Source organism: Peromyscus leucopus, chromosome X (genome assembly GCF_004664715.2).
Source record: "Peromyscus leucopus breed LL Stock chromosome X, UCI_PerLeu_2.1, whole genome shotgun sequence".
Taxonomy (NCBI): domain Eukaryota; kingdom Metazoa; phylum Chordata; class Mammalia; order Rodentia; family Cricetidae; genus Peromyscus; species Peromyscus leucopus.
This window is the reverse complement of record NC_051083.1, coordinates 113,717,602-113,739,796: the sequence shown is the minus strand read 5'-3', so window position 1 is coordinate 113,739,796 and position 22,195 is coordinate 113,717,602. Positions and strand designations below refer to the sequence as shown.

The following is a 22,195-nucleotide window of genomic DNA, read 5'->3' as shown; positions in this document are numbered from 1 at the left end:
GCTGGCACTTCCCAACCGATTACGTGTGTGGCAGACGTAACGCCGCCTTCCGTGCCTCTTGGCAGGCACTCTCTCTTTGACGCTAAGGGGCCCTGCCTACAGTTCTCTCTGGAAAGACTGCATTTGGGGCCGTGTCTGCACCTCCTGCTGCACTGGTTTGGGTCGTGGGGACAGTCTGTAGAGGAGGGGAAGCAGTCGAGCAGAACGTGGAGGAACTTGAGCTCTCGGTTTCACAAAGCTTGCGTGCCAAGTCCTTGCTCCAGTCTTGACTAGCTCTGGGCTGTGACGTGTGTGCCTCCATTTCCTCAGACTGTACAGTTAGGGGATGCTTATTCAGTTCACGGGTGGCTTTGAAGTTTAAACAGTGTCAGTCTTCTCGAACAATCTCTGACCTATACACATTAATAAATATTAGCTAGGGTAAGAAAGGCACAGCGTATGTATAGCTCCGTTCCTCTGGTGCCTTCATTCCTAGCCAGTTAGGGTGCTTCCGGCCGTAACCAGCTCTGTTTTCTGTTTCTTCTCAGCACTGCTCCGGTGCCCAGCAACATCCACTTAGGAGTGGCCCCCGTGGGGCCGGGCTCCACCGTCACCCTGCAGACCATCCCGCTGACTACGGTGCTGACCAATGGGCCTCCCGCCAGTACTACTGCTCCTACTCAGCTGGTTCTCCAGAGTGTTCCACAGGTGTCAACATTCAAGGACACCTTCACTTTGCAGGCCTCCTTCCCCCTGAACGCCAGTTTCCAGGAGAGCCAGGTGGCAACCCAAGGGGCCCCATTGATCCTCAGTGGCCTCCCTCAACTTCTGGCGGGGGCTAACCATCCGAGCAACCCAGTACCCTCCCAGGTCATAGGTGCTGGGTCAGCAGGGCCTAGCCCTCAGCCCCCGGGGACTGTCATTGCCGCCTTTATTAGGACTTCTGGTGGCACATCAGTGCCTGGGGTAAAGGAGGGGCCCTTGAGGTCCCCCTCGTATGTGCAGGGTGTGGTGACTGGGCCCCCCGTGGAGGGGCTGTTGGTTCCCGAAGAGACCCTGAGAGAGCTCCTGAGAGATCAGGCCCATCTTCAGCCACTTCCGGGGCAGGTGCTTTCAAGGGCTTCCCACAACCTGAGCCTTGTGGGGAACCAGACGTTCTCTCCCCCCAGCCGCCCCACTGTTGGGCTAACCCCAGTGGCTGAACTGGAGCTCTCCTCGGGCTCGGGGTCCCTGCTTGTAGCTGAGCCTAGTGTGAGCGCATCCGGGAGCCTGCTGACCAGATCTCCAACCCCAGCCCCTTTCTCCCCATTCAACCCCACTTCCCTCATTAAGATGGAGCCTCATGACATCTAAACAAAGGGATCCAAAGTATGACCTACCAGGCAACATTGTGAAGCATTTTCATGTGGACTTAAATAGAATACCTGCCCTTACGTCTAATGGGGTGGGATACATTTGATACCAAGTCCCCAGGCCTGTTTTGACATTGCCATGATCAAACTATGCCCTGCTCAAGCATCCCTGGCATCGGACCATGGCCTTCAAGAGCACTAGGGAGTAGATACACTCTTGGAAGGATAATGGGCTAACTTGGTGATGGAGGGAAAGCCCCAAGTCAGGAAACAGCGTGTGGCCAGAGCTGGTCAGAGGCCGCATGGGAAGAGTTAAGCCTGGTCATACTTCGTTATCTCGACTCCCTACGCGGGGAACTTACCATCCCATATGTGAATATCTTTGTACGCATTTGTGTGCACTTGTGGATCTGTGTCTTCATTTCTTTGAGGAGGATGGGATGTCGATGTCAGGTCTTTTCTTCAAGTAAGTGTGTGTGCGTGTGCTTGTATGTGTGCATGTGTCCGTCCATTCCTAGGTCAGCCACAGACATGAGGCAGTTTTAAGAGAAAGCTCTCTCTGTGTCTCTCTGTGTCCCCCCCTCCCCCCGCCAACCACAATGCCATTCTGAGACTAGAAAGTGGCAGTTGGATGCCCCCAGTCTGGAGAGATGTCATGGAGATGGAACAGGTCTAGGTAGGCGAGCTTCACTGGGTACACATGCTGAGAGGACATTGCTAAGGACACGAGGTCACGGGTGTTAACACCATAGCGGAGGGAAAGGAGCACACCTAGCCGTGGGAGCAATTGCTTGCCATAGTCACATTGCCATCAGGCTGGAACCTGGAGTACTACTTCCCGGAAGGATGTGGAGCAAAGCGCTTCCCTGTAGTTAGCCCCAATGATAACGCCTAGCCAGGCCTGAATGGACGGAATGCTTGTGGCCAGGGCTCTTGGCTGCTTGTGGAAGATCGGCCCTGGGCTTGACTGGCAGCAGCTTTGCTTGGCACAGTGCTCTTCGGTCCCTATCTCAGGTTCCCTCCTCATTCCGTTTGCCCTGAGATGTTCCACCTGGCACGAGTTGCTGAGGCTAGTGGGGTGGCACCCCATCTCCAGCCACACAGTTCTGCTCTCTGCCCCACCCTCTCCCTCTCACAGTGGCTGGGAAAGACTTCAGGTGGACCGTTGCTTTTCATCCCCGGCTGTCCCACCTAAGCCAGCTCTTTCTTCAAGAAGACAGAGCTAGCACACCTAAGTTCCCACGGCTCCCATCGGCAGTACTCGACTCTCTGCTTCTAGTCTGTATCTGCAAAGGGTTCTCCTAATCTCTCTTAAGTCAGCCTCTCAGCCGAGGGCCTCCGTCTCCCTTCCTTGAATCAGCTTGCCTCTCTCCTACCAGGTTTAGGGGCAATGCTTAGAGATGTCGAGCCCAGAAGCAACTCTAGCCTCTGGTGAATTTGGTTAATGTGAACCAGTGCTCCAGGACCTTTCCTGTGTCCTCTGTGCCAAAGCACCCACTTGACCTAACTACCTCCCTGGCTGGTCACCATTCTCCTCTACTGTTCTGTCTCCTTCCCTGGGGGAAGGAACCATCTGTGGTTATGCAGGTACACTTGCTACATTCCCAGCAATTGGCACTGAACTGTCTGTGCTAATAAAATCAGCTTATGATGGCAATCTCTTGATTGTTGGAAATAAGCATCTTGAGAAAAGTTCAGCATTGTTGTTGCTGTTATTGTTGCTGTTGTATTGGGGTTTTAGTTTTTTGAGACAGTATCTCATATAGTCGTATCTCATATAGTCGTTGTTGGCTTCGAACTTGCTATGTAGGTGAAGATGACCTTGAAATTCTGGTTCTCTTGCTTCCACCTTGTGATGCTAGAATTGCAGGTGTGTACCACCATGCCCAGTTCGAGTGCTTCTGTGGATCAAACCCAGGGCTTTGTGCAGCCTAGACAAGCATGCTTATCAATTGTGCTACACCCCCAGCTCAGCCAGTTTTAATGAGCACAAAGGCACAGTGTGAGTTGGGGTGGTCTTGCAGCAACCTGGAATGTAATATCTGTATATACTTCCTAACTTCAAGGAAATTATCTTAGGGCCATCAACACTTTCTATATCTATATCTTCTCCATGGTTCTCAGTCCTTGTTAGCCCACACTTGCCGTGCCTCCACCTATTGTACTTTCTGTTTCTGTGTGGGCTCCTCATCATCTCTTTATATGTGGCTGTTCTCCAAGGATCCCACCATTGTCATGGGCCAGGTCTTTGAAATGAGTTTGCAATCCAGAGCCTACTTTTCTAAGTCCGTGGCTCACAGCTCTAGTGAGCTGCTTCCTGACCTAGACTTGAGATCTCTGAGATGTCTGGTGGCTACCTGCACTTGACCCTGCCCCTCTCCTCATCTCCTGACATCCAGCCTGTCTACATTCCCAGAGCATGCAGCCTAGCTCATGCTGCTCAGCTTCCCCCTTCCCAACACGTCAGCACCCTGTCCAGTGTGACTTCTCATCTTGCAGGCCACTTATTCTCTCCTTCTCTGCTAAAAGGCCTGCAGTGAGTCCTGGCCCGCAGGTGGGGCAATATTTCAAATACCCTCCAGGCTTTTCTAGAGGCCTAGCACTAACCCTTTAGTTTCTTAGTCATGACATGGCCCAAGGGGTCCTGCAGGAATTGGGGAGCACTTGGAGAGCTAATGGCAGTAATTCTAGAAAGATCTGAAATTTGGTGTCAGCCTCACCAGGAAACAAAGCTCAAAGCTGGTGGTCCTATCTAATATTCCCCACCCCACTCCAAGGTACTACTCCAAAAGGATTCCATGGTCTTTGAATTTATTACTGCCATAAATTCCCACCTATCATTTTCTTTCCTGGGTTCTGTTCAACCAAAATGTTTTCTCTCCTCACTGACAACTAAAAATTCTGTCTCAAGACTGAATTCGGTAGAAGCAGCCAGTTCTTAAGTTTAATTCCAACTTGTAACTGCCACTTGATGGGCAGGCGATTATAAACAGCCTGACATCTCTATCGTAATCACAAACTGTTACATAGACCTTAAGTTTAGATCCGGACCGATTTAGTCGTGAGTGTGTGTGTGTGTGTGTGTGTGTGTGTGTGTGTGTGTGTGATCTCATGAGGGATAGGCATCACTGTTTCACCACAAAATGGGGCAGACTACAGAGCAGATGAGCATCAATGACTAGTTACTGATTGATCTGATGAGAGATGGGGACCTAGAGGTAGGTGACCCCTGTCCTCCCCTCTCCTCAGACAGTTACCCCGGGTGCTTCACTGCCCTGGGCCTGCCATTCCTGGCTCAGTGCCCCCACGGTACACCCCGTCCCCTATCTTAACACCCAAGATTTCTATTACTTTGAACATCCTCTGATCCTAAAGACACCTCCCTGTCCGGTTTCTTTTCTACACAAAGTGTTAAACTAGCTACCCAGGTAACTAACCCTTGCTGACAAGAGTTACGGAAGAGACTGGAGGAGAACCTCAGGAGCAAGATTTACTTTAAGCAGAGTCGGGTGGCAGAAATAGCCCCGCTTTCGTGATGGCCTAATGGAGTCAGGAGTCAAGTGAAGATCTGCACCTCCCAGCGGCTGTGTCTCCCTCCCCCGGCTCCCACAGCACTTTGTATATACCTCTTATTGTAGCACATTGTATGTAGTTCTTTAATTGTGTTTATGTACGTTCCCCCTCCAATAGACTGTGAGCTCCTCCAGGACAGGAGCTGTGTGCTAGTCAATGATGTATCCCCAGCACCTAGCCACAGTGCCTGACACACAGTAGGTGCTCAATAAATGTTTATTGAAAAGACGAATGAGTCCAGATTCCAATTGTGCAACCTTCTGCATGACAGCAGGAAGAGGACAGGTAGGCCAATCCTACCACAATGTTTTGTTTTGATGTCATTGGAGGAAGGGGGGGGGTCTCATGGAGCTGACTATGTGACCCCGTTCTGAGATTACATACATTCGTTGCCAAAACCCGTTTATTTGGTGCTGAAGATGGAACCCAGAGAGCTTCCTGTATGGCTGGACAAACACTCTACCAACTGAGCTACATCCGCAGCCCCGAGTACAGCATTTTGACCCATCACACAACATTTCAGGCAGCTACTCCCTTTACCCACATGTTTACTTACCGTTGGGTTCACCAGGAGCTCAGAGTTGCTTTCGACTATGCTTTGCTGACAGGCGACTCCCAAACAACTGCCACTGTCTCCCTTCCAGCGACTGCCTCAGCACTATTTCCTCATCCCTGGGTGGAACTGAGGTAGAAATGTCACCCCCTCCTCCTCCTCGGGCGGGGACAACCAAGTTTTTCTGATGGTCACAAGCTTGCTGACTGTACTCAGAAAGGCAGTTGCCTAGGGCTTTGGAGTCTCTGGTCCCAGGGCGAGCCAACTTTGGGCTCCCAGCCTCAGCAGCCTCCTCTCGCCTGTGCCCGGTGCGCCAGATATAGAAGCCAATATCCAGCAGGTGGCGCTGTGGAGCCGGCGACGGTGGGCCAGCCAGGCGGAGCCCGGGGAGGGAGGGGCGGTCAGGGCGTGGCCCACCGCTCCCAGAGGAGCGGGCTAAGCGGGCGTCTTCCTGTCCCTTGACCACGTTCTCTGACTCCCGGGGAGGTTCGGGTTCCCGCCGACAACCACCCTAGCTCTGGAGCTTCTAACTTTACCCTCGGTCCCCTTTCCTTCCCAAGGAGAGTTCAGCGGTCCACGGAGTGTCTCCTCCTCATTGGCCAACCGCTCGCTCCCTGGCCCCGCCCCCAGCCTCACGAACTCGCAGGTGAACAAGAGTCTGCTGGCCTCCCGGGCTCCCTGCGCACTCCCTAGAAAAGCAAAAGCAGGCTCCGGGCCATCACCAATCCCTCGACAGGCCCTGGATCTGATGCTCCTCTCTCCTTGGCCTGCCTTTAGCGACACTTTCACGAACCAGCACTTTCTCTCTTGAAATGGGAGAACGATCGAGGCATGTGTCTGTAGCTTGAACCCAAGCTCCGGGAGAAGGGGGCCCTGAGCCTGGGAGGATCATGCACCCAGTGACACATCGTTGCAGTGGTCGGCCCCCCAATAGTGAAAACTACCCCTCTAAGGGGGAAACATAGAACCAGGCCTGCCCTCCTTCTGAATCCAGCATGCCTGAACCTTTGGTGACTCCCTTTTGTGGTCCAGGATGCCTTGGGCATACCTGACTCTTTGAAAACACGTCAAGACCCAACACAATAAAATGCCCAACAGATTTTCTGATTAGACCAGATTATGAAAGCGGCAACATACTGCCTAGTTCACCTCTCTCCATCACCTCTATCATCTAGAGACCAGGCATGAAAATCCAGAAGTTGATAGGAGTGCTCTCAACACCAGAAGAGGACCATCCTGGCAAGATCAACATTAACTGACCTTGGCACAGAGGGGGAACTGACCTCAGCGAAACTCTTGTTCTTTATAAAGTCTCATCTATCCAGAGTTTGGTAAACTGAGCGCCCACTGGAAAGATTAGGCTCTCAAGCAAGGTGCACAGTAGTGAGCGGTATTAGTTCTTCCCTATTCCACACAGGAAAGCACTCAAAGAACTTTTAATTAAGAGGCCACCAGCTGGGGCTGGAGAGATGGCCCAACAGTTAAGAGCACTGGCTGCTCTTCCAGAGGACACGGGTTTAATTCCCAGTACCCACATGACAGCTCACAACTGTCTGATCCCAGATTTAAGAGGCCACTAGCTTTAGCATCAGTCCACGCTTCTAGCCTTCTCATAACCTGACAATGGTCTCCAGTTAATGTGTGGGTAAAAAACCCATAAGCATGAAAATATGAAACTGCTGTTGACTCTTAAAATTCTCCTCTCCAAGCCTTTGCTCAGATTGTGCCCTCAATCCAAACATCATTCCCTGGTAACTATTTATACTAAGTATACACCATTCGTCATCTCTCCCAGGCCATGTATTCCAATCATCCAGGTGCCCTTGTCCAGCCCTTTGAGCTCCCACAGCATTTTGGGCCTATCTGAATACTGTCAAACCACACCATACACGGCTTCTGTAACCTCTTGACATGCCTGACTTCTGAATGGCAAGTTCCTTTTTGTTGAGACAAGGTCTCATCTGTGTAGCCCAAGCTGACCTCAAATCCTCCTGTCTCTGTCTTTCAGAGAAGTGGGATTACAGGCATGCATTACCACACCTTGCTTGCTTTTTTTGGGACAGGGTCTTGCCATTATCGCCCTGGCTTGACCTAGAATTCACAGCAATCCATCTGCCTCAATGCCCCACTCCCTCAAGCTGGGATTATGGGCATGGGCCACCATGTATGCTTGCCATTTTATTGTAAGTTTCAAAGAGAGGATGGACCTGAAATTGGAAACACTATGGGGTGTTTGGGATGACCTGTGATCAGAAAGTGGGGAGGGGAACAGCAGTGAGGCAGATTAGTGTTGTGCCTCTAAAAAGGATGATGCTCCTGTATCTGGGCAGACTCAGGCAGAAGCAAGTTCCTGAGGTGTGGGTAAGGAGAGCACTTAAGTTTACTCCTGGACAATGACTGGACTCCAAGATGCCAGACACATCATTCCCATGGCCTGCCCACTCAAGCTACAGTGAGAGTCCCCAAAGACAGAGCTTAAAATTTTGTAGGATCCAGACCTTCAGAAAATCTCTCATTCAAAGACACATTTTGGGGCCTGCAGACAATTTTAACTTCTGTTTATCGAAAAGTGGGAGTAATTGTAAAACTAGGGGCAGGTGTCTTGCGTTTATAGCTAGGTCATTGGAAACTAGAATCATGGAGAGCCAGCACGGCTCAGGTGGGCAGGTAAGGCACTGGTACAGCAGTGAAGGCTGGCAAGGGTAAGGGCAGGCTGGGGAACTACAGTGTAGCCAGGTGGCTAGTCCCAGCATGAAGAGGAATTAGCGGGCAGCTGATTTCCGACTGGATTAGGGAGGACTGCACCACCACCCAGCAGCCATAGGGGGCCTCTCCCCTATTCCTGTTACTCCAGTTGCAAACAAGGAATGCTCTTCCCACATCTTCAGGTGAAGGCAACCCCATGGTGGACCATTTTACCCTCAGGTGGGCAGGGGCCCTGGGACATGCCCATCCTTCCTTTCCAGATTCCCACCCCGACCTAATGACCCAAAGCTCTATCTTGCCTTGCCTTCACCCACTGTATCCCTAGGGACCACTCAACTCCCCAAAAGCCACAAAGAGGAGAATCGTGAAGACAGGAGACAAAGGCCCTGACACAGGTGTTTCAGTATGCAAGTGTTTTTGACTCCACAGCCAGTGGCTGAGAACGAAACATAAAGGGCAGCCAGAGTACACACCCAAATGCAAAACAAAGTCAAGGCCAACAGAAAACCAAATAAACCACACAGTATCGGAAATCCCAACACAACAGAGAAACCTGAAGTCCAAACCCCCTCAACTTTACATATATATGTGTGTGTGTATATATATATATATATATATAACTTTGTTGTTGTTAAAAAGGGAAAACAATTGTTCAAAACCAATTGGGCAGGATGGTGGGCTGTCCTACAGAAGGGGGCCCAGAAAATCCCCATGGGAACAAAAATCACACACAGTTAAAAGAAACAATGCTCCTAAATGGGTCAGGAGCCTCCAGAGAACAGATTGTCCCATCCCCAAACTGGTTTTTTTTTTTTCCTTTTTTGTCTTTTTTTCCATTTTCTTCTTTTGTTGTTGTTTAGCACCTGTACAATAAAACTGTACCATCTCCATCCAGAGCCAACCACAGCAAGGCCCTCCTGCTTTTCGATGGTACATACTCTACAAGGATTGTTCGGAAAAATAGCAATCGGTAGAAAAATAAGAAGAGTGGGAAAGACGATGGTATGGAGGGGTGGGGCCATGGAAAGAACCCAAGCCCCTCCTCCCCCGACTCTCCTAGAACAGATCTAACACTTAGGCTTCTGAGGCCCCTGTGCCACTCACTCAGCTCCAAGTCCCCAAGTGGGTGTGGAGCCAGACTAGAGACTAGTCTCTGCCCTTGCCTAGTCAGTCCCAGGGCTCTTTGCGGACTCCAGAGGAGGAGAGCCGGGAAAGGGGGCCGGAAGTCTGCGGTAGGGATGGCAGGGCAAAGGCTGGGAGGTGAAAAGGCTCAGTATCTCAAGATGGGGAGGGAGCCCAGGGTAGGCAGGGTGAGGCAAGGAGGGGCTGGGTACAGGGCAGAAGATGCCAGGATAGCTTCACCCTGTGCACTGTGAGCAGAGCAGGGTGAGGGAAGCGCCCTCACCCCTCGGGCCCATTCTCGACCTGCCTTTATTAGAGTAACTCAGGAACCCCTCTCCTCAGTAAACACTAATCTCCAGATGGCAGAGCTGCTACAAAGGGCAGGGCGTGGGGCAAGACTGGCAGGGGGTGGGGGAGCACCAAAGGCCAGGGATTTGCCCCCAGCCCCCCAGCTCTGGGCCAGCAGCAGCCAGGATGTTTAGTCATATGATGATGTCCCCCTAGCCTTCCTCACCCTGCTCCCTCCCCCGACTGGGGAAAGACGAGCTGGGACTAGTTTTCTTCGAGGGAGGGGGCATCCCCAAAGCTTATCCAGAAAGAAAAAGGAAAGGAGGTAAAGAAAGTCCCTCAATACAACAAGTTGCCTCAAATCGTCACAGTGATACAGACTTATCAGAAACCAATGAAACAATACAAATTAAATACTAATAAAATAAATACTATGGAAGACAGAAGAGAACAGGGAGATAGGGAGGGGCACTCGAGAGATTTGGGCTTTTCTCATTTCTCCTTAGGACAGGCCACAGCCACCCAGGTCCATGTTTGGTCTTGGTCATAAGCATAGAAGCCAGTCCAAGGGACCCTGGTGCCACCTTCCACCATCTCCAGACCTCTTGTCTTCAGAAGTGGAGTTCAACTTTCCACCCCCGTCACCAACCACAACAACAGGGAGATGAGAACTAACTGTAACCCAAAACAACAAAACAAAACAAAAATCCAGTCACTAATGCTGGCATTGATAAGGCGGCTTCTTGTTGGTCCGTATTATTGCCTCATTCTGCAGTCTGGTGCGTGGTGGGGGAGACACGGGCGGTGGGGGAAGGGTGAACTCGGAGAAGAAAGAAGAACAGGGGAGGGGCTGTTTCCGTCAACTGCTCCAAGACTGGTATTCCACCTCCGACCCTAGGAGCCGCAGCAGCTCTGGCTCATACTGCACCAGCTCCACAGTCTCAGAAGAGCCTGGGGGAGATCTGTCCTCCAAGCTCCCAGGCCTCTCAGCGGGGGTCAGCAGCTGGCTTGAGGCCACCTGCCGGTAGAACTCGGCCTTGGGCAGGGTGGTGATTTCAAGGTGCGGGAACCGGGCCTGGAAGATTCTTGAGGAAAGCTTCAGCCTCTTCAGGACATCGGTGAAGAGGAACCAGTTGCAGGGTCTGGAGAGAGAAAGATGGAGTTAGGGAAACAGGCTCAGGAGGAAGGGTGGGGGCCCCAGAAGCGCCGTAGAAGGCCAGGGGACCAAGTGACCCCCACTCCCATACTTCTGAGACTCACTGCTACCTCCCAGGAAAGCACAGGTTTCTGGGATGAGGCTGGGACAACACACTACCCGCCCCAGCTTCTAGCTGAACATCCTTGAGTACTCACTCACCCCATGGGCTAGCTCTTCCATAAAGGGCAAGCCTGGGGAAACAGCTCTCTTGGGGCTTGCTTTCCCTGGGGCCTTAGCCTGCTACCCCATGGCCTGGCCTTTCCTATCTGCTGGGACCACTTGTTCCTGACCCGACTCCAGGCAACCCTGCCTGGCTTCTGTCTCCTGCCCTCACTCTTCCTCACTCGACCTCCTAGATCTTCCCGCGTGGAGGTGGAGCGTGGAGAAAGGCCTCAACTGCCGGTAATCCAAAAGGCATTTCTCTTTGGCTCTGGAATGTATTAGACAACTTTTTTCCTCCAGAGCAGCAGCAGCAGCAGCAGCAGCAGCAGCAGCAGCAGCAGCAGCAGCAGCGTTTCTGCAGGCCCGGGGCTCACATTAGAGCCAGTCTGCCCTTGGGGAGCACATCGAGTGGGACCGCAGCCTCAGCTAGCTGGGAGGGGTGCTGCGGAGGCCGGTCACCAGCCAAGCACTTCCAAGGACTTCCCAGTGGAAGTGGTCCCAGTTTACAGTTCTTCCTCACAGCCACTCTCCTCTCTCGGCTCCAGCCTTTGCCACTTCCGGGCTGGCGACACTGCACCAGCCTTACACTTGCTTCCATCTGTCCCTGTTGAATCCTTTCTCTTGAAGGGGGAGGGGACTACTAAAGCTATTTTAATACAGGCTTAAGTGCAAAGGTTAAAAAAAAAGAGGTGCCGAGCAGAAAGTAAGACATACCCAAGAACATAGGTAAAGGTTTCTCAGAGTCCCTCGAATCCTGTTTTCAAAAATGAAAATCTGATCCTCCATTCTCTCACTGAATAGCCTTCAATGGCTCTTCCATGCTTCCAGCAAAAAAAATACCAACTTGGGTGTCAGTGGTTAAGAGTATACCCTCATCATATCTTCTAGAGGACTCAAATTCAATTGCCAGCACCCACATCGGGTGGTTCATAACTGCAACTCCAGGAGATCTGACACCTCTGGCCTTCTTGGGTACCTATGCTCATGTGCACATACCCACATGTGACTTCACACATATACACATAATTAAAAATAAAATAGTAGTCAGATAAGTGGCACATGCCTTTTAATCCCAGCCCTTGGGAAGCAGAGGCAGGACAATCTGTGTGAATCTGAGTCCAGCTTGGTCTACAAAGTAAGTTCCAGGTCATCCAGCAAGTTCTACTTCTTTAGCATGATATTAAGACAGACTGTCCAAAGATGACCCCAGTTCAACCTCTTCAACTCAATCTCCAACTCCCCCACGTACACTCACCACGCTGACCCCTGTCCTACCAGGTCATTTTTAAAAATGTTATGTTTATGGATGTTTTGTCTGATATATGTCTGTGCTTTATGTACACACCCGGTGCCTGCAGAAGAGGATTTTAGCTCTCCTGGAACTGGAGTTACAGACAATTGTGAGCTACCATGGAGGTGCCAGGGGCTGAACACAGGTCCTAGAAGCCACTGCTCTTAACCTCTGAGCCATCTCTCCAGCTCCCCTTTTTTAAGAGACAGCAGACCTCATTATATAACCTTAGATCACCTGTGAATCGCTCTGTAGCCCAGGCTGGCCTCAGACTCATAGAGCTCGGCCTGCCTCTGCCCCCTGAGCACTGGAGTTAAAGGTGTGCGCCGGCATCACGTCTGGCTTGTGCTTTCTGTTGCAATGCCTTTGCCCAGGCCGTCCCTCCCTATACCTGTCCTTCTTTAGCCCAGCTCAGATGCCATTTCAAAACCTACAAGACCTCAAAGAAACTCCGTGTTCAGTCCATCTTCTTTCTATGGCCTCAGGACACTTGGTTCTCAGCCCTAGTATGATATTTCCAACAGGCTACAAAATCAACATAAACTGTGGTCTTCTCTGGTGCCTAGGAATAGAGCTCAAGATGGACTTGACTTTTTATTTCTCACTTGACATTCTTTTTACAATAATAAGCCTGCTTAGAACATTTAGTCTTTTATTAAAGTTAATTGCATACTTATCTGTCTACTACACTTGGCTGAGTTTTTCAAAGGCTAGAATTGTCTGTGCTGTGGATCTCAAGGTTTGATCCAGTGCATAAAACATGGTTACGAAATCAATCACTCTACACAGTATTTAAAACACCTATCTAGCTGGGCATGGTGGCTCAAGTCTTTAATTCTAGCACTTGGGAGACAGAGGCAGGTAGATTGAGGTCAGCCTGGGCTACCTAGTGAATTCTAGGCTAGCCAGAGCTACATAGAGTCCTGCATCAAAAACAAAGCAAAAAAAACAAAAACAAAAACAAAAACAAACAAAAAAAAAACCCCACCCTCACCTATTTAGACTCATAGTCCTTTCCCCTAAAATCCAACATTTCTTCCACATGATAGCAAAGTCTGTCACATTATAAAATTAGGGAATGGAGTGCTCTAAGCTAAGAAGAGAAAGTGACAATCAATACCATATACTTCAACAATCTTTTTCAAAGAATGAAAATAAAAGGGCCGGAGAGATGGTCCAATGGTTAAGAACACTATTTGCTCTTCCAGGAGACCTGGGTTCAATTCCCACCACACATGACTCAGTTCACAACTGTCTATAACTCCAGTTCTAGGAAATCCAACGCCCTCTTCTGGCCTCTGCAGACAAATCACCCAAACCCCCTGGCTTATGGGGTGGCATGTGGCCCTTGGTTGTCCATGTTCGGTCTGTACCTAAAGCAAACTACTCTGGTCCTTTTACTGCCTGTGGCCTAAGATCCTGTTTCAGAGAAGGAGGTGCTGAATACTTTGGAGGAATTAATTAACTGTGCAACACTATATCCCAGAGGCCCAGCCCCTACCCTGGGATCAGCTGCTGCCCAGAAGAACAAGGAGGCTAAGAACAAAAGGGCAGCTGATCCTGCATTTTAAAAATGTATTTATTTTATATCATGAGGGTTTTCCTGCATGCATGCATATGCACCACGTATGTGACTGGTGTCTGTGGAGGCCAGAAGTGGGCATTGGATCCCTTGGAAGTGGAGTTATAGATGGTTGTGAGCTGTCATGTGGGCACTGGGGTTCAAATCTGGGCCCAAGTGTGCCGAACGGCTGAGCCATCTCTCCAGTGTCCGGAGCCAGGATTCTTATTCACCTACCGAGCAGCACTTCCACATGCCGATGCACTGGAGAATGCATCAAAAATCCATGATCCTGAAGGCTGACAAACTCCTTGAGTTAGAATTCAGTCAATTCAGAATCAACAAAGACTCAGTTGGGCTCAATCTAATACCAGGTGTCAGGTTATACTCTAGTCTTCAAAGGATGGGGCTCCTCTGTAGTAGGCAGTCACCTGAACCAGCAGTGCTGGTCACCTTGCTGGTTTTAAGGCTATGAGACCCTGTGCTGTGGATTGCTTAAGGATCCTAGTGGATCCAGAGCTATGGCAACCATATGCCTTGGCTTTTCCAAGAATCTCAGTTGCAAATATTTTGTCTAGCTATTCCCAGAAACCACAAAAATGTTCCAGAGATTCTAATAGTTCATCATCCCAAATATTTCCCAGATTATCGCCTACACATAGTAACAGCGCAAAAAATTCTTCAGATTTGGGGGCCTGGAAATGCGAGTTGATAGCCAAGGTGTAGCTCTAGAGATCTGTGAACCCTGAGTTTAGATGTAAATTCCACTCCATCTGGTCTGGAGGAGCAGGGCATCTTTCCTCTGCTCCAGCACTCATTCCCCAGGCTGCATTTGCCTCCTTCATAGAGCTCTTCCTTCCCTGGGAGGCGGGCCACGGGTTGCCAGGACACTATGACACAGTCCCTGTAGACTTCTCAGACACTTACCCACGGGACACTGACACTTGGAGGTTGTAACAAGGGAGAAGAGGCTTGTCTGAGAGTTCGAACATGAAGTCATCCTGTTCTGAATCGTCTCCTTGCTCGGTACTCCCAGGAGGATTATGGAGGAGGTCACAGGCAAACCCGTCCTTTTTCTCTGTAAAGTGAGCAGCCACGGGATCAGCTATAAGCACAAAACTGAAGGGAGGAAAAGCTGCAGCCAGACAAAGGGATACAAAGAGGCTGCTTAGGAGATAAATGCAAGGCCACAAGTCCTGGCTGGATTGACTATGGGCCCACATCCTTGAGGGGGCACATGAAAGTTCTGTTCTTGGAAGGAAATGTGCTGTGGCCAGAAGTCCATTACCCTTCTCCACCCTCTGCTTAGAAAAGCAAAGTACTCTGAAAAGATGACAGCTCAGCTCTTCAGATGGAAGACAGAAGATACTAACTAGTCAAGGACTACAGTAAAGCAAAACACCCGTCCTCTGGCTACAGCCCCCCTAAGTCATCTCACTGCCTGATCCTCAAGAACTGGGAAGACTCAGAAGGTTCCTTTCCCCAACCAATCACTTGGGTGTGGCACACAGCATTTCAGCCCAACCTGCTCTTAATCTTCAGTCCCTGGCTCATAGTAGACAAATGCTGGATGATCACAGACAAAGGTGTGCTGATCTTCCTGATGCGTGAGGTTTGGGCCAGAGGGTTAAGGCTCAGGACACCAGCAATCTCAACATCAAGGGCTGAGCCCTGTGTGGTGGCCCACACCTTTAATCCCTGCTCTCCTCTTTTTTCCCTGTTCTTGGAAGGCAGAGGCAGAAGGATCTCTGAGTTCCAGGCCAGCCAGAGTTACATGGTAACACCCTGTCTCAAAAACAAATAAAAGAAAACAAAACCAAACCCAGAGAAGAAAATAAAACAAACACAAGGGCTGCCATCACAGGGGCATAGTGAGGGGGGAATAAAAGTTGCTACATTTCTACAGTGTGAGCACTATCCAAAGAGGTTAACACCAGGATTTACACAGCACCCAGGGTGGGAAGTGGGAGAAGGCCGGGGAGGATGATTTTATGCAAATCCTTGTGGCATCTCAGGCTTCATATTAGTGACTGGAGTCTGAGTGGGAAGGGCCAAAGGGGCCTAACCAGGTGAGGAAGGGCTGCTGGGGAAGGGCTGCGGAAGTCCCACAGTGGGACTCCTACCTCCCAGAAGTGCTGGTGGCCCATACCCAGTGCCCCGGGATTCTTCCCACTTAGAGCTTACCCAACACAGAACTGCTGTAAAAATCCCAGGATGCGCGAGGATCGCCCTCTGCCCTGCCCTGAAGATCCGAGAGGTGATCTGAGGAAGGAAGAGAAGGTGTGAGACAAGGAGGAAATCTGGAGGATTATCCCTGTGGGATTGCGGAGAGGGGAAGTGGGGGGGAGGCCACAAGAGGGGCCAGGGGTGACAGGAAAGAAGTCCACTTCCTGCTCACAACAGACTGCAAGCAGGCAGGCAGAAGCCCCATGTAAGCCCACCGACATACGGAAAGAAACAAAACAGCCTCCAGTATTTGAAAACAGGGAGACTTCACTGAAAAATTAGATTCCCAACTTTTTATTGAAGAAAATAGATAAAAATCCAAAGCTCCGGCAGTATTGCCTCGACATTCCTGTATGTCAACAGGTGGCTGGAAGAAGCTGGGACATGTACAGTCTCCAGTCCCCACTGGGCCTCTTCTCTGTTTGACACATCAGCCGGAAGGCATGTAGCTTGGGGACCTCAGCTTCAAAAGGCACAGGACATTCCTCTACAAGCAGAATCCTACGCCTATCGCAGTATTAATGTGCCCAATCGTGATCTACCTTCTTTAAAGTAAGGTAAGCAGCTATGGGTAGAGCTCGGTGGTAGAATGTATGCTTAGCATGTGAAAGACTCTAAGTTTAATTTACAGCAAAAAAAAAAAAAAAAAACACACATAAAAGTAAAGCTAGGCATGGCAGTACACACATATGTAATCCCTACTACTCAGAAGGCTGAGGCAAGAGAATCAAGTTTGAGGTTAGCCTGGGCCACCTACAAGAAACCCTGTCTCAACAAAACCAAAGCAAACCCCCTTTGCTTCTACCCAAAAGAGCTCAAGACAAGGTGCTAGAGAATGGCCCCACAGGTAACAGTGCTTGCTGTACAAGCCTGGTGACATGAGTTTGCTCACTGGAAGGCATGGAAAAACCTGGCTGTGGTAGTAAGCATTTATAGCTCCAGAACTCCAATGACAAGGCCCACAGCAGAGACAGGAGAATCACCTGAAAGCTCACAGATGAGCCAGGCTGGAGTACAGAGCAACAAAACCAGATTCTGCTTTCCGAGGTGCAAGGAGAGCACCAACACCCCATAATTTGTCCACTGACTTTTACACACATAGGGTGACACATATACTTACACATGAAAAAAAAACTGAAGACAGATGTACAAACACAATTTTTATGCTCATGAATGGACATGGCTCTATTCATGATGGTCAAAAGCTGGAAACAGCCCAAAAGCCCAATGAATGGATAAAGAAGAATATTACTAAACCATAAAAAGGAACATTGATGGTAACTAAAAGAAGCCAGACACAAAAGGCCATATAAAAGGACAGAGTACCAATGCCACATGGACAAATCTTAAAAATATGATGCTAAGTGTAAGAATTAGTTACAAAGACCACATATTATATAATTCCATCTCAAGAAAATGTCCAGACTAGCAAGGCTAGTAAGACAGAAAGCAGAAAAAAAATTAAAAACAAACAAAAATCATGGAAAACCTTCTCATTTTTAAGGCCAAGAAGTGGTGGCACATGCCTTTCTTTAATCCTAGTGCTTGGGAGGCAGAGGCAGGGAGATCTCTGAGTTCAAGGCCAGCCTGGTCTACAGAGTAAGTTCCAAGGCAACCAGACCTGTTACACAAAGAAACCCTGTTTTAAAAAAACCAAACAAAAAGCAGATTGAGTATGTCAGTGTTGGGGGAGGGCAGTGCTGAGAATAGAGCTGGGGTTTCCCTCCGTGATGATAAAAAATGTTCTGAAACCAGATATGGTGATAGTAGCACGGCACTGTGAATTGACACCATCCCATCACTCGATTGTCTAAAGTGGTTAAAGTTGAACATCTTCTATGTATGTACTACCACAATTAAAACTTAAAAACCACACAGTGGCAGTGGCACATGCCTTTAATCCCAGCACTCAGGAGGCAGAGCCAGGCAGATCTCTGCGAGTTCAAGGCCAGCCTGGTCTACACAGCAAGATCCAGGACAGGAACTAAAACTACACAGAGAAACCCTGTCTCAGGAAAAAAACTCAAACTTAAAAACCTACCTTTTGTTTCCTTGCTCTCAAGATGGACCCCAGGTCACCCTCAGCCTCCTTGTTTCCTAGCTAGGCATCAGTTAGTGAACAGGTTCACCTCATATTCCCACGCAGATACAAAGCAGACCTACTGGCTTTCCTGACAAAATTCAGTGTGCTGTCTGCCAGTGCACAGTTCGGAAGTTGCCAGTGTGCCAAATAGTACAATTAGCAGGCTGACTAAGCTGTGGGTGACTGCCACCAGCTCTCAAGTAGCACCTAGGCAACAGGACAGAAGAGAGTCCAAAGAACACAAGGAGGTAAGGGTGACCGCCTGCAAAGCCAATCCCAGGAGGAAGTTGGCAATTATTTCCCCAAGGAGTGCAGCTTGTTTCCGCCACTGAAAAGTACCACTAGCATACACTGCCTCTGTTCCGGGCCAAGAACTATCTGTTCATGCAAGTTACCGAAGGCACTCCTTTCTTAGCCATCTCCTGGGACATGGAGAGCTGCTCCCATTGGAAAGGCACCAGGGAAAGTAGCAGAGTGGGGGAACTAAGTCGTGTAGATTAGACCTCTGCACACAACATATCAAACCTGAGGCCCTGATGACAGCCCCCACTCTTCTATACACTGCACTACCCGAGACAGGACTTCCTTCCAGAAGCGTCTGCTGCGTCCATGTCTATCTAGAATGAGCCTAGTCCTGTGCTTTATCTCATGGGAAATAAAGGAAAGGAGGTCCTTGTTTTTAAAAAGGGAGGAACCAGGTCTATTTTCTTCACTATTGTGTCTCCTGTGCTGCAAGTCCAGGGCCTGGTACCTAGGAAACACTTAACAGACTAGGAAGGAGGGAGAGGAGGAAGAAGGGAAAAGGAGAGAATCACTATAAAGTGAGACACCAAAGTGCTTAAGCAGCACACCAAAACATAAGCAAGCACTCTGCTGCCCCTGTTCCCCTACCCCCACGTCACACAAGGATTCCGTGAGAACAGGCCCAGTTCACATTCCTGGGGCTCCTCACTAGGAACTGCCTGCCTTCAGAGCCCACGGCACATTCCTCTAGTTCTCTCCACTGCCTGCAAAGCTTTGTCTTGCACAGGTGAACTTGCCTTTTTGAGATAGCCCAAAGTTAACTGGCATGAGGCAAGATGCTGAAGTTGGAACAGGCCTGGGAGTGGCAGACACAGGGGAGGAGTCACTTGATGGTGTAGCTTTGATGCACACTCCTCAGATGTGACTACCATCAAAATGAGTGGCCTTCTTTTTTTTTTTTTTTTATTCTTCTTCCACGCCCACCAAAGTTTCAAGATCTTATCCTTTGTGTGAGAAAGTGCCCCGGGCCTACCCATTTCTCTTCTAGGTACACATGCAACATAACTGACAAAGAGTAACAAGTATTTGTGCATGTATGATCAAAACTGCACCACTGACAAGGTACAAGATGGACACTGTGCAAATGGCTATGCGTGGATAAGCAGATAATATAAACGGCATATATACACACACAATGGCATGTTATTTATTAGTCAGGCATAAAAAAGAATGTAGGGTTTGAGAGATGGCTCAGGGGATAAGAGCACTGACTGCTCTTTCAGAGGACCCAGGTTCAATTCCCAGCACCTACATGGCAGCTCACAGCTGTCTGTAACTCCAGTTCCAGGGGACCTGACACCAATGCACATAAAATAGATAAATTAAAAAAAAATGGGCCAGATAGATGGCTCAATGGGTAAAAGGTACCTCAAGCCTAATGATCTGAGTTCAAACCCAGGGCCCCACATGGTGAAAGAACAGACTCAATTCCCACAACTTATCCTCTGACCCCCCACACACACACAGAGGGGGGAATGAATTTTAAAGAGGAGTGTAGTACTGAAATATGCTACATGATTATGCCAGACACAGAAGCCTCAGATTGTAGGGTTCCATGTATATGAAGTCTGGAACAGGTGAATCCAGAGATAGGACTGCAGAGTGCTAAGTGTTAGGAGCAGAGAAGAAGAGGTGATGGGAAACAAATACTTAGCTGGTCCAAAGTTCTATTCAGGATGATGATAACGTTTCAGAACTAGACAGAAGTAGTGGCTGGAAAATGCTATAAATGAACTAAAGCCACTGAACCGATCACTTTGTGATCATTACTTTTATGTGGCATGAATCTTACCTCAATGCCTTTTGACTGAAAGCACCCTCAGTCCCTCACTGTTAGGTACACATCCCTTGTTGCCATGTATGGAGTGGCAGCCAGTAGTTTCTCTAGAGCCTAGCATCCCTTCACACCCCTCCCGGACAGCTCAGTCACCAGCTGAGGACATGAAAGGAGAAAAACTAAGAAATGAGATGTCTTCGACATGGGGTCATACCATAGAGGTCTCTGGCAGGAAAACCAAAAATCTGTGCTTCAGTGACCTTGAATGGTCAAAGGCTAACCCTTTCATCAGTGAAAGGCAAAGAAGTCCCATACTTTTTCTAATGCCTCAACCCAAACTGCACAGTTCCCGCCAACCTGTGTTCTTCCCCACAGAGGAGGAAAAATGGGGTCTGTTTTCCTTCTCAGCCAGATTGGATGCTGCTCATTTTTCCAAAGGTCAAAGGTAAATGAGTAACAGGCCTATAATTTGGCGCAAGGGGGAAGCCTTTCAAAGATCTCCTGGGGGTTTGGACAGCTCCATGCTCCAAGTCCTACAAGGAAGAAAGGGTTTACTATCTGGCTTTTAGCATCCAGAAGCTAATAGAAGCTCAGTAAATGGATGGGCAGGAGAAGAAATGAAGCAGTGCTACACTACCCTCCATGAGCTCAGGAGAAATGGGCCTTGGCTGGAGTCAACCCAACTTAAGGAAGTCCACATTTATAACCCAAGTCAGTCCCCTCTCCTTTACTTAAAGGAACACTATAAATAGTGATGTTCCTTTGGGGACTTAGAAGAGTTCAGTCGCAGGAAACCATTCAGAACTGGAGGAGCCTTGCATAGTGAGAAAAGCTGTGCATGAAGTACAAGTCAGACGACCACAGAAAATGGAGCCCCGAGCATTCCTACATGGGTTTGCTTCATTTTCTGCTTCTGCTAGGGGAGGATGAGACAATTTGTCTCTGGAGCACCTGGCCAAGCAAGTGCTTGAAGATGAAAAGGAGAGCACTTTTAAAGGTTGTAGCCAGACAGGTGAGTGGAAATTGAAAAGAAAAAAACAAAACAACCTCCATCTCAAAAGGCCCAAATAAACAAACATGTCCAAATTCCATGCATATGCACCTAGATATAAGGTCTAGCATCGGAGGAGTGCTTCCCTACTCTCCCACCTTATGAACATCACCCTACCCTGTGGTTCCTGAGGAAGCAGTGAGGTAGTATCCAGGGATGAAAGAGAAGAGAGGGACTGCTCAGTTTGAGGCATCCAGAGTCCCCAGTGATCACTAATCATGAATGCACTCAATGTCATTGAATTAGCCACTTGAACTTTGTTATATTAGATGAATTCCATTGTCTTTTGACAGACAGGGTCTTGTTGCTCACTGTGTAACCCAGGACAGCTTCACGAGCCCAGCAATCTTCCTACCTTAGCCTCCTGCCTCTGGCCAGTGCTCAACTTCAGGTGTGTGACACCACACACAGCTATCTCACCTTCATTTTTAAAAAAGTGCTATTTATCACCTGTTCAGTCACTCCTCATCAAAAGAGCTTTGGGGTCTAAGTCCTCTCCGCCTGGGGGGCCTGCTGGCTCCTACAAATGCCTGCCTCCACTGGAGGATCATGTCAAGGTCTGAGTCTAGGTTGCTAGAACTTTCCCTAAACAAGAGCTCTGCCCTCACATGGAGAAGTGTTGCTCCAGTCTATTAACACTCCCTTGGAGCATGACCTCCCTACCCATGAATTGAGAAACATGTGACGAGACCTGAATAAAGATGCCCAGATAGGCAAGAGTACTAGAGTTTAGGGAAGTCTCCTCTGGATTCTACAACACGAACGAGTACTTTAGTTAGGAAAGGGGGTGTCAAAAGGCTAGCTATATGTCAGTGAGATGTCACAGTGGGTAGAAGTGCTTGCTGCATGAGCCTGGTGACCTAACTTTGAGCTCCTAAAAGTTGTCCACCCACCTCCACATGTAGGCTGTGGCATTCATTCATGCATGCACCCCCCCCACACGTTTTAAAAATCTTTTTAGCTGAGTGTG

At 49.2% G+C, this 22,195-nt stretch overlaps 2 protein-coding genes across 3 annotated transcripts in view; one reads left to right on the top strand and one right to left on the bottom strand.

The window, feature by feature from the left end:
* Elf4 (E74 like ETS transcription factor 4) overlaps positions 1 to 5,125 on the top strand; it is a 43,289-nt gene extending 38,164 nt beyond the window's left edge. For both annotated transcript variants that reach the window (XM_028887364.2, XM_037198862.1), the window contains exon 9: positions 528 to 5,125. In XM_028887364.2, the coding sequence (XP_028743197.1) occupies positions 528 to 1,332 (805 nt within the window). In that variant the 3' untranslated portion in view covers positions 1,333 to 5,125. The remainder of the gene's footprint in view (positions 1 to 527) is intronic.
* Positions 5,126 to 8,553: 3,428 nt separating this feature from the next.
* Bcorl1 (BCL6 corepressor like 1) overlaps positions 8,554 to 22,195 on the bottom strand; it is a 70,893-nt gene continuing 57,251 nt past the window's right edge. The window contains exons 15-17 of the mRNA XM_037198864.1: positions 15,970 to 16,047; positions 14,713 to 14,863; positions 8,554 to 10,715 (exon numbers count right to left, since the gene is read on the bottom strand). Coding sequence (XP_037054759.1) covers positions 10,433 to 10,715; positions 14,713 to 14,863; positions 15,970 to 16,047 — 512 coding nt within the window. The 3' untranslated portion in view covers positions 8,554 to 10,432. The remainder of the gene's footprint in view (positions 10,716 to 14,712; positions 14,864 to 15,969; positions 16,048 to 22,195) is intronic.